Source organism: Pimephales promelas, chromosome 6, assembly GCF_988280905.1.
Source record: "Pimephales promelas chromosome 6, fPimPro1.hap1.1, whole genome shotgun sequence".
Lineage (NCBI taxonomy): Eukaryota > Metazoa > Chordata > Actinopteri > Cypriniformes > Leuciscidae > Pimephales > Pimephales promelas.
This window is the reverse complement of record NC_142774.1, coordinates 34,748,463-34,760,627: the sequence shown is the minus strand read 5'-3', so window position 1 is coordinate 34,760,627 and position 12,165 is coordinate 34,748,463. Positions and strand designations below refer to the sequence as shown.

Genomic DNA, 12,165 nt, shown 5'->3' with positions numbered 1-12,165 from the left:
ATTCAAGCTGATAGAAGAGTAACTTTGACTCAAATAACCACTCGTTACAACCGAGGTATGCAGCAAAGCGTTTGTGAAGCCACAACACACACAACCTTGAGGCGGATGGGCTACAACAGCAGAAGACCCCACCGGGTACCACTCATCTCCACTACAAATAGGAAAAAGAGACTACAATTTGCAAGAGATCACCAAAATTGGACAGTTGAAGACTGGAAAAATGTTGCCTGGTCTGATGAGTCTCGATTTCTGTTGAGTCAGAATTTGGCGTAAACAGAATGAGAACATGGATCCATCATGCCTTGTTACCACTGTGCAGGCTGCTGGTGGTATAATGGGGTGGGGGATGTTTTCTTGGCACACTTTAGGCCGCTTAGTGCCAATTGGGCATCGTTTAAATGCTACGGCCTACCTGAGCATTGTTTCTGGCAATGTGCTTGAATCATTTCAATTTGGTTTCTGAAGGCGAAAGGGGGTCAAATTTCATTTCAATCTGAAGGCGAAAGGGGGTCAAACACAGTATTACTATGGTGTTCCTAATAATCCTTTAGGTGAGTGTATGTATGTATATACAGTGTGTATACATACATATATATATATATATATATATATATATTAGGGGTGTAACGGTACACAAAAATCACGGTTCGGTACGTACCTCGGTTTTAAAGTCACGGTTCGGTACGTTTTCGATACAGCAAAAAGAAAGAAATGCCAGAGAAATTTCCTATTTGTTTAAAGAAAAACTATTTTTAAATAAGTGTGAGTTTTCCTAGATCTTGAAACTTTCAGGTTTATAAATGGGGGTCATCTTTGAAGGATGAACAAATAATGTTTTGGTCATCACATTAAAAATAACATTTAAATATATATTTATTTATATAATATTTGAATTTTGAAGAGCTGGAAAAAGATGTGTGAAGTACTTGAAAGCATTTCACCATTCCAGCCAAACTGGTTCCAGTTAGTGTTACTATATTAAATCCATGGTGAATGTTGCTGGTCTGTGGACGAAAGTATTACTAGTTCATTCACGGCACAATGTTTCTCCTGGTTTCCATGACAGCGCTGTTTGATCTAATAGAGATCTACGGTTAATAACGGAGAAATGTGAATGCTTCTCACTAGATCTCGCAGCGATGTTATTACCTCAGTGGAGAATTCAAATGTGTTCTTTACCGGATCTCTTAGCGCTGTGTAGTAACAGTGTTGCTTGATCGAGATCGGCTCGCGCTGCACAGATGTTGCTGGTCCGAACTGATAAACGATCCGTGAAGCACATAACGAGTAGCGCAGTTTCGTTCTGCTTTCATTACGCTTGCCATTTGATGTTGCGCAACGTTGTGTTGGCCGCGTCAGCACGAATTTTGCCGGCGGGAAAAATGGTCCAAGCAATCGTTCGGTTTGTATGCGTACCGAACCGGAAGCCTCGAACCGAAACGGTTCAATACGAATACATGTACCGTTACACCCCTAATATATATGATCTATCGTTAATGATCTATCAATTACAAATTACCATATATGACAACATTACATATTACATAACCATATATACATACTGCAAAAACTTACTTGCTATACTCAGGTAAATGGATGGACTGGTTTTGTTTTCTCCATTGCGTTCATTAACAGCCTGTACGTAATACCGTCCTGCGTCTGCTGCTGTCGTACCCAACACCACGAGCTGATTGTCCAATGTTATAGCTCTGAAACCAAAAGAGAAACAAACAAAACACATGTAAGAAGGGTGAACAAGATTGCCCACTTGCGTTTTCATTTCCTTTCTAATCAGGGTAACCTATACCAAATCAATTTGCTTATTTGTAAAACTGAGCCAAGTGAAGTACTAATGAAAGCACATGAGTGTTTTATTATTTTCGCTCTGGATGGCCTCATCGGCGAGAGGGCAACGTGATAATTACTCGTTTTAGCGCACGTGCACAAATCAATACATCACAGGACACAATGAAAAATGAACATGCACAAACACGCATACCCGTCCACTTACATTAACCAAGGCCTTTTGCCACTTTTTGAACCGATATTTCTCTCGAGGACAGGAAAAAATAACTCGCCAAAGAAAAACACAACAAAATAAATAAGGAAAGAAGGGAGAGTGGGCTTTCATGTTCCTCTATGGCCTGTGTTCAATAGAGCTCTTGTGAGAAACGTCAATAGAGCTTTCAAATTTTCACACACACATGACACACTCACACCTTTATATGAGTTTTTAAAAGCACTAAGAGCTCCATACTAGTCACCATAACAGAAGTGTCACCCCCACAACTAGATTGCCACACCCAGTGAAACTGCTGAAAGCCCCGGACAAAATGACATTACTGACTGGCAGAACTCCGCAGAGACTGCTGCTGAAAAGCCTTGTCTAAAAGGGAAGGAAACAGGGAAAATAATACAGACGTATGCTTACACATATCAACTTTTTATTCAAATGTACTATATATGAAGAGTTCAGATGCAAAAGCCTCTAAGTGCCATTTGAAATTTTCTTCTAGAATGATCATTTTTATCAAGCTTGTATATTTAAGTTCAGTGATTTCACTTAAATGGCAATGATAATTACCTATTAATTGTTATTTAAGTGAAATTACTGAACTTAAATATACAAGTTTGAAAAAAAATCATCATTAAAGAAGAAAATTTCAAATGGCATTTAGAGGCTTTTGAACTCTTCATATATATATATATATATATATGTGTGTGTGTGTGTGTGTTGTGATACTATAGGGTATGTTGCCGCAATGAGGACTTGTTTTTTTAACACAGGTTTGAAAAGATTACTTTTCAACAAAAAAGTGGTGTCTTCCACAAAATATGTATATTTAAAATGGCGTTTCAGCTAAATTTAAATAGCAAAATAAATACAAAATTTATGAAACTACAAATTACAAATGGAAATGGAAAGGGTGAAACAAAACAACCATTGTTTTCAACATCAGAAATTGAAAATAATTAACCTATAAAATTACATTATTCTGACATTATTCTGAAAAATACCTTTTTCCTGAGAACACATTTCTGTGAAAATCTACCTGTATTATATAATATTATATTATAGTCAGAAAGAATGCTTGTGTGGGTTCACTTCTGTATGTAAAAATATGATGATATTGACATTTCAATTTGGAAGACCAAATTAAAATCAAACAAAAAAAAATCTATAATCTGAAAGAGCTGTTTGAAACTAACGAACAAGCATTTATTAAAGTTAATGGGCTACAGCCCTAACAACATCAAATCAACATTTATTAATTGTTGTACTCGCTTATACATTATGTAGTCCATTTACTAGTGCGCAAGTTACATAAACTACTTTAAAGATACTTTTAAAAGTTGAAAGTTCCCTTTTCATTGTAATAGCATGTAAAAAAGCGACAAAATAGCACTTTTGCTGTCTTTGAAATTCTCTATGTTCCAGCCAGGGAAAAAAAAGTCTTACGGGTTGGGAACAACATGAGGGTAAGTAAATGCTAATAGAATATTCATTTTTTGAGTGAACTATCCCTTTAACAAGTACTTACAGTCTGTTCTTACAGTACTTATATGGTGAAGTTATCATTTCCATTATATAACCATAAAACATGGTGGAAATTCCAGGTGGAAGGATACTATTGGGATTACACACTTTAGCGCTGCAGTGAGCAGACTCTTTCAGCACTGCTTTAACTCAACCTCAATAATTAAAATTACATCTAAGAATAAAAATGATGCTGTAGCAACTCAAATAATGATAAAGGTGACGATGAAGTGGAGAAAAAAAAAACATTTGTTGTGACTATTCGTTCATGGAAGTGTTATTTCTCCACACCAAATCCTGACGCAATGGGAGACCTCCGTGGCCAAAGCCTACAGAAATCTAAAAACAGAGGAGCTCAGTGTTTTAATGCATGAGCCACCGTGTAATGTCAATAAAGTCCAGTCATGGGTGACAGTCCACATTTAAATATATAGAGCTCTTTTGTCGACATTTCAGCTTTTTTTTTGATTACTAGACACATTTGCTAATGCATGTACGCACATACTCAAGGTGAAAGAGGAGGAACCATTAGAAACTAAACAGCTATACTCTGACTTCAATATGGCAGAGCTTTTAGGACAGGAAATGTGAATCAGACAAGCAAACAAGGGGTAAGACAAGAGAGATGGAGAGAAGGATAAGCCGGTGAGGTATTTAATGGGCACTGGATGTTGTTCATATGGAGCTCAAGGTGAAATAAAGTCAAGGAGACAGAGAGAGGACAGACTGGGAAAGAGAGAAACCACATGAAAACGTCAAGAATAAGCGTTTTAATCTATCTCCTGTAAGGAAAAAAAAATCCCTTTGAACTCAAGAGTTTTTAATTCCAGCCTCTCCATCCAGTGGGGAAAAAAAAGAGGGAAGGGAAAATGAAAAAAAGAGAAGTCTCGCACTCGGTCCAAAATAAATCCACAGTGGAAAAATCTCAGCATGAGATGTTTTCACACTTTCAGCTTTAACTTTAAAATATAAGATATTCCAGGCCTTCAACTAATACTTCCAGGCTAGATTTAAGAATGGTAAGTGTAATGGTAAAGAGTCAATTTAGCTAATTTGACACATTTAAATAGATTTACTCATTTACTTACGCCATTCCAGACCCGTATGACGTAGGTCTACTGTACTTTCTTCTCAAGAAAACTAAAGAATTTTTGACCCCGCTGTAGTCAAACAATTATTTTTAGCTAAATTATCTCTTTAAAGGAGTAGTTCACTTTAAACTGATTATTTACTCACCCCCATGTCATCCAAGATATCCGTGTCTTTCTTACTTCAGTCGAAAAGAAATAAAGGTTTTTGATGAAAACATTCCAGGATTTTTCTTCATATAATGCACTTTACTGGTAACCAAACGGTCCATGGTCTAAAAGACAGTTTCAGTGCAAACTGCAAACTGTTCAAAGGGCTTTAAACGATTCCAGACGATGAATAAGGGTCTTATCAAACGAAACAATCGCTCATTTAAAAAAAAAAGTCTCAAATTGGCCTTGCTCTGTTCTGTGATGCACGTTCGTGATTCTCCTGTTCGAACTCGTTCATCAAAACGAACAAATCTTTTCCCGAGTCAATTCATTCATTCGTTCGTTGAATGAACCAAATGACACGGAAAAAAAATTCGTTCATTTTGATAAATGAGTTCGAACAGGAGAGTCACGAACATGCATCACAGAACAGAGCAAGGCGACCATTTGAGTTTATAAAACTTTTTTTTTTTTTTTAAATGAGCGATCGTTTCACTTGATAAGACTCTTATTCGTCATCTGGAATCGTTTAAAGCCCTTTGTGGTTTGCACTGAAACTGTCTTTTGGACCTTGAACCGTTTGGTTCCCACTGAAGTCCATTGTATGGAAAAAATCCTGGAATGTTTTCATCAAAAGCCTTAATTTCTTTACGGCTGAAGAAAGAATGACATGGACATCTTGGATGACATGGGGGTGAGTAAATTATCAGCAAAAGTTTTTTTTAAAAGTGAACAGATCCCCTAAAAAGATCACTTTTAAAACATCTACTATGTCCATCTATAATCAGATATTTGTGATTTCTAAGTTGATTGCAGTTTTGCCAGAGCAGACATTTAATTTGAAGTGAAAAAAGCAGTAAGTGCGTTTGGAAAAACTTTTGGAAAGCATAATTTCTTTCACGATTTTGATTTGTCTCGCTAGTGAAGCAGAAATCACTTAGAAATACATCAACTGTAGCTTTGGCAGGGAAGGAGTTAAACCATACACAACGAGTGCACTAAATACTTAACAGCAGTGCAGAAATTATTATAAGGTTGTGACAATAGGGGAAAATAGAGGAATAGAGAGCACCATTGGAAAGAAAGACAGGCAGACTAACAAATTGAGTTTCCAAGCCAGGAAACTGTACTTAGATGAAATTTGACTTTAAAATTGCTCCCAAGGTCACAATAAACATACCTGTACACACAAAAAGAATGCAAAATGTGGAATATAAAGGTAGAGAGCAGAAAAGCATATTGTTCAATATTTTTCCAGTCATGTAAATCATAGAAAACACATCAAATGCAACATACTGTACGATATTGGTCAAATATGCAACTTTCTATAGCTTGCATAGTGCTCATATTAAAGATTCTTACAGTAGTAATTATGCAATGAAGTTAGTGTGCTGTGTATTAATGTGGGAGTAAATATCAGGTGGTGAATTCCAGCTTAACAACAGCCAGCGTTTAACAGGGATGTTGTTCGGTTGTTACTGCTAATGAGGGTTCCTGTCCTTGTGCATAGTTATTTTTGTGCTTATAGTTATGAAAGTATTTCAAAGGGGTGATGACACGCATGAAGGCGTATTGTTGAATGTTGTAGATGTCCTGGAGGCAAGGTGGGCTGCATTCAATGTATTTTTGTCTTCTTAAGGGGATGTACCGTATCTGTGCCGTTTTTAATTGTTGGTCTATATTTTAATTGCTGTCAAGCAGAAGACATTTTTACCTTGTGCATTTTGTGTTGCCCCATGCAGCATCATGATTTTAAAGCTGCAGTCTGAAGTTTTTCCTCTTTGTCGCCATCTCTGTTCAAAATCTGCAATTGCAGTTATTCGCGGAATTATCAACTTTACGTAAGTTGTGCCTCGGCATGGCACAGCTCGGACGAATCCAATGTTTGAGTAGAGTGTGTGGCTGTCAGTCACCGCACCGGTGTGGATACTGACATTCAGAATTACAGATTCTATTAGAATGATTTCTGAAGGATCATGTGACAAGACTGGAGTAATGATGCTGACCTCAAACTTTTGAACGGTATTGTAAATTGTTTAAGACGTTGCAGCTGTGCAGTTTCCTGTTGGATTAAAGGTGATCGCTGACCGAAAAATGTTAATTCTCTCATCATTTACTCACCCTTATGTTGTTCCAAACCACTATTTTTTCTGCTAAACACAAAATATATTTTGAAGAAATATATTAACCAGACAGTTGACAGTAGCCATTGACATTAAAAGTATTTTTTTTCCCCCCCTTATGGAAGTCAATGTGGCCAATCAACTGGTTACCAACATTATTTAAATGATCTTCTTTTGTGATGAAAAACAAAATGAGAAAGAGAGAAAGAAACACATACAGGTTTGGAACAACATAAGTATGAGTAATGAAACATTTTGGGTGAACTAACACTTTAACTAATAAATTCAAACTAATAAATCAATGTCAGTTTTAAAATGATGTGAGGCATGTGACTACTTTGACCTGTCATGGTGCAGTGATTGACCTGTACCCAACTGTTAAAGGGTTAGTTCACCCAAAAATGAAAATTCTGTCAGTATTTACTCACCCTCATGTTGTTCCAAACCTCTATGTGTTTATTTGTTCTGCTGAACACAAAGGAAGATATTTGAAATAATGTTTTAATCAAACAGATTTCATTCCCCATTGACTACCATAGTATGTATTTTTTCCTGAATGAGATCTGTTTGATTAAAATATTCTCCCAAATATCTTCCTTTGTGTGTAGCAGAACAAATAAACACATAGAGGTTTGGAACAACATGAGGGTGAGTAAATACTGACAGAATTTTCATTTTTGGGTGAACTAACCCTTTAAGACTATTGTGTAGACTGCATTTCTTCAGTTGTCATAAAAGACATCCTCTGTTGATCCTTCCTTACGACAGTATCAGTGTTTGCTTCCCTCTTAAGGGCGAACTTAAGGACTCAACGGTATTGACAGCTGAACCACTGATGTTAAGGGTTGTGGGGGTTTGTGCGTCCTTCTTTAAATCCACAATGATCACTGCAGGCTTCAGAGCAGTCAGCTTCAGGTTGTGTCACTAATAGGACACCAGCTGCTCAACATCCTGTCCTCAGGCAGATCTGTTTATGAGGCCACGCACTTAAAAATAAAGATTACAATTACAGCCCAACAGGGTGTTACAGCCTGATGCCACTGGGGAAATATGTTACACAACATTTTTATCATCTAGTTCTTTAGAATTAAATTACTGTTCAAATTTTTTCAAAGAAAGAAATACTTTTATTCAGCAAGGACACATTAAATTGATCAAAAGTGACAATAAAGACATTTATAATGTTATAAAAGATTTCTATATGAAAAAATGCTGCTCTAACTAATAAATTGTGTTTAGCCTTCTATTCATCAAAGAATTCTGCTAAAAATACATCACGGTTTCCACGGGTAACACAACTGATTTCCACAGTGATAACTATAAAAACTGTTTCTTGAGGACCAAATCAGCGCATTAGAATGATTTCCGAAGGATCATGTGACACTGAAAAGTTTTGACTGTTGAAATTGAAATTTTCACAATATTACAGTATACAGTTTTACTGTATTTTTGAATAAATAAATGCAGCTTTGAATGAAGCATGAACATCCTTTTTTAAGAAAGAAGACCATACGGCATTAGAGCAACACCATGAGTAAATGATGACTTTTAATTTTTGTGTGAACTGTCGCTTTAAAGATGACATAACTGCAGCGCACATTTAGAATAAACAAAGCATTATAGTGCGTTCGTTGGTGTTGGGCGATAATGCAGTTATCATTAAAATCATCATTCTTGGTGTGAACAGGCCTTTAGTGTTCTTTACACATTTAGAACCACATTGTCCCTAAGAACTGTTTTATGCTAAAATAGTTCTTTGTGTTGGAGTTAAAGGTTCTTTTTCCCGCCATTTTGTTTTTTAAATCCCTAACTGTCAAAAACTTCAACATATGTCAACATATGTCTCCATTCCCTCCTTCAGGAAACCATATGATACCATACATAACTAAGATGTTCTATTTAACACCAAAAAGGGTTCTGCTATTGTTACAAGCCAAAGACCCCAAATCTGGTACTGTTAAGAACCTTTTTTTCTTAAGAGTGCAAACTTGGTCCGTATGTTTCACTCAATTGATTTCATGACCACAGTATGAGAATGTTTGTGGCGCATGTGTGTGTGAGTATGTGAATGAAATGTGTGAGTGAGTATGTGTGTGAATGCTTGGTTGGAAAGCCTGATGACACTGTGGTCCAATCTACAATGTTCCAATGCGTTAGGGAACCACAGAGTCAAATCAATCGTCACAATCAGACAGAAGGAAGAGAAAACAGGAAAGAAGAAATTTCAATTTTCAAATGAGGGAGGGATGGAGAGAGAAAGTGAGAACTAGATGAAGGGAAGAGCAGTGCGTGTCTGGAGATCTGAAGTTCAAAGTGTAATCAAGAGGAAAGAGTGAACATGGAAATGAAATTTCATGCAGATAAGAGCAACAAGAAGACCAATTTCAACACTCTTTTAGAAATCACATGCTTCAATTTACACACAAGCCAAACAACCAAACTAGACTTGAATTGTACCTGCATAGTAACTTTTGTCTCTCAGTTTTAAGTTGCAAATTCTATCTGTTTTTGAAAGTCTCTGTAGTCTCCTATAACTGTTCACTGACATGGAGACAAAGAACTAATCCTTGATTTGTTAGCAATGCAAATCCAGAACTTTTAAGCACAAAGCTGACAGGAGGGATAAAATACATACAAATCTAGTAGGAAAAAAAATTGTGAAAAAAAAAACTTCATACGGATTTAAGATGTCCTAACATGCCTTCCACATTTCTCAAAGACCTAAAAACATAAAATCTTAAAGGGGACCAATTATGCGTCTACAGATGTACAATCGAGAGTATCCTAACCAGCTCTGTCACAGTCTGGTTCGGCAGTCGTACCGCACGGGACCGCAAGGCTCTGCAACAGATGGTGAGAGCAGACGAAACCATCGCTGGAACAGCCTTAACAACGCTGGAGAAGATCTACCAGATCAGGGTGAACAGGAGGGCCCACAACATCAAGGACAGTAGCCACCCCCAGCATAACCAATTCACACTTCTACCATCAGGAAGATGCTACAGAAGCAAGCCCAATGGACCATCACTGAGCCCAAATGATTATCACTGATCCCAAAGGACCATCACTGAGCCCAATGAACCATCACTGAGCCCAAAGGACCATCACTGAGCCCAAATGATCATCACTGAGCCCAAAGGACCATCACTGAGCCCAAAGGACCATCACTGAGCCCAAAGGATCATCACTGAGCCCAAAGGATCATCACTGAGCCCAAAGGACCATCACTGAGCCCAAAGGATCATCACTGAGCCCAAAGGACCATCACTGAGCCCAAAGGACCATCACTGAGCCCAATGGACCATCACTGAGCCCAAAGGACCATCACTGAGCCCAAAGGATCATCACTGAGCCCAAAGGATCATCACTGAGCCCAAAGGACCATCACTGAGCCCAATGGACCATCGCTGAGCCCAAATGATCATCACTGAGCCCAAAGGACCATCACTGAGCCCAATGAACCATCACTGAGCCCAAAGGACCATCACTGAGCCCAAAGGACCATCACTGAGCCCAAAGGACCATCACTGAGCCCAAATGATTATCACTGAGCCCAAAGGACCATCACTGAGCCCAAAGGACCATCACTGAGCCCAAAGGATCATCACTGAGCCCAAAGGATCATCACTGAGCCCAAAGGACCATCACTGAGCCCAATGAACCATCACTGAGCCCAATGGACCATCACTGAGCCCAATGAACCATCACTGAGCCCAATGGACCATCACTGAGCCCAATGAACCATCACTGAGCCCAAAGGACCATCACTGAGCCCAATGGACCATCGCTGAGCCCAAAGGACCATCACTGAGCCCAAAGGACCATCGCTGTGCCCAAAGGACCATCACTGAGCCCAAAGGACCATCACTGAGCCCAAAGGACCATCACTGAGCCCAAAGGACCATCACTGAGCCCAAAGGACCGTCACTGAGCCCAATGGACCGTCACTGAGCCCAATGGACCATCACTGAGCCCAAAGGACCGTCACTGAGCCCAATGGACCATCACTGAGCCCAAAGGATCATCACTGAGCCCAATGAACTATCGCTGAGCCCAATGGACCATCACTGAGCCCAATGAACCATCACTGAGCCTAATGGACCATCATGCAGATAACTATTTTTGAAACAGTTCTGACCAAGTCCAACTAAAATCCAACAAAGTAAATAATGAACAGGTAAAATGTAAACCAACATGAAATTAGCTCATTGGCAGTCTTATATATTAAGAATATATTAAACCAAAATCGTTCATCTTTTAAAAAAGGATGTGAATTAAAACACCACAGCAGGCAACACGTTGAAAAATTCGGTTAAATTAAAATTATCCATTTGTTTTCTGAAAGGGGACATTTTGATTGACAGCCGTCACAACCTACTAGTGACCGTGTTTACTCCTTTTTTTTTTTCAACCATTGGACAGCATTTAAAAAACGTATTTCTACTTCTGATGAAACGCTGTAAAATATCAGTGAAAAACTACGCTGCAAAAATAATAAATAAAATGCTTTCTTAAAAAGGCAATAGAACACATGGACATTTTCTTAATATGATAATTAAAACCAACAGACTGATAAAAATATGGGACATTATCTCAGTATGCGACGTGCGGGACAAGGGGTGAAAATGCTGTGCGCAAAGCAGGACGGGTGGTCACCCTAGCTGTTAATATGAATCAAACGACAAAAGAAAAGCAGAAAATCACTCAATGCTCTTGATTTAATAAAACTAAATGTCTTACTTGAATGATGCTGTGTAAAGCTCACTCAGGGCGTGTCTATGCTAATAAGGCAGAGTTTGTCAGCAGTTGTGGGCGGGGCCTAGGCATATGTGACATCACACTGCTAGAATATGCAAAGGGCTTGTTCTGAGACACTGATTATGATTTATGGAAATAAAAAAGAGGCGTGAGTGGATTTGTACCATTATTGGGTGGTTGTTGTGTACACACACACACACTGCCGACAAACATTAATCTTCAAACGCCATGTAAAAGTGAATTTTGCATAATGAGTGAGTCCCCTTTAAAACTTTGTTCCCAGCATATTAAAATAAAATAAAATCTTCAACATTGTCTTTGAGTATACTGCACATCTTTTTTTAAATGTGAAACAGAGCATAAAATGCGATGATAAACATTTTAAATAGTAGTGTACTACATTGTTCATTGTCTCAAAACATCACTAGGCTTCATGTTAAATTTAGTGTGTCACTTCCAGTTATGACATTTCTTTAATCCACTGTTGCATACAAGCCAGTTTGGA

The 12,165-nt window shown here is 38.1% G+C and overlaps 1 protein-coding gene across 3 annotated transcripts in view; it reads right to left on the bottom strand.

Moving 5' to 3' along the window:
* Nucleotides 1–12,165, bottom strand: part of sdk1b (sidekick cell adhesion molecule 1b) — a 269,066-nt gene that overhangs the window by 127,441 nt on the left and 129,460 nt on the right. For all 3 annotated transcript variants that reach the window (XM_089132480.1, XM_089132482.1, XM_089132481.1), the window contains one exon: nucleotides 1,576–1,709. In XM_089132480.1, the coding sequence (XP_088988606.1) occupies nucleotides 1,576–1,709 (134 nt within the window). The remainder of the gene's footprint in view (nucleotides 1–1,575; nucleotides 1,710–12,165) is intronic.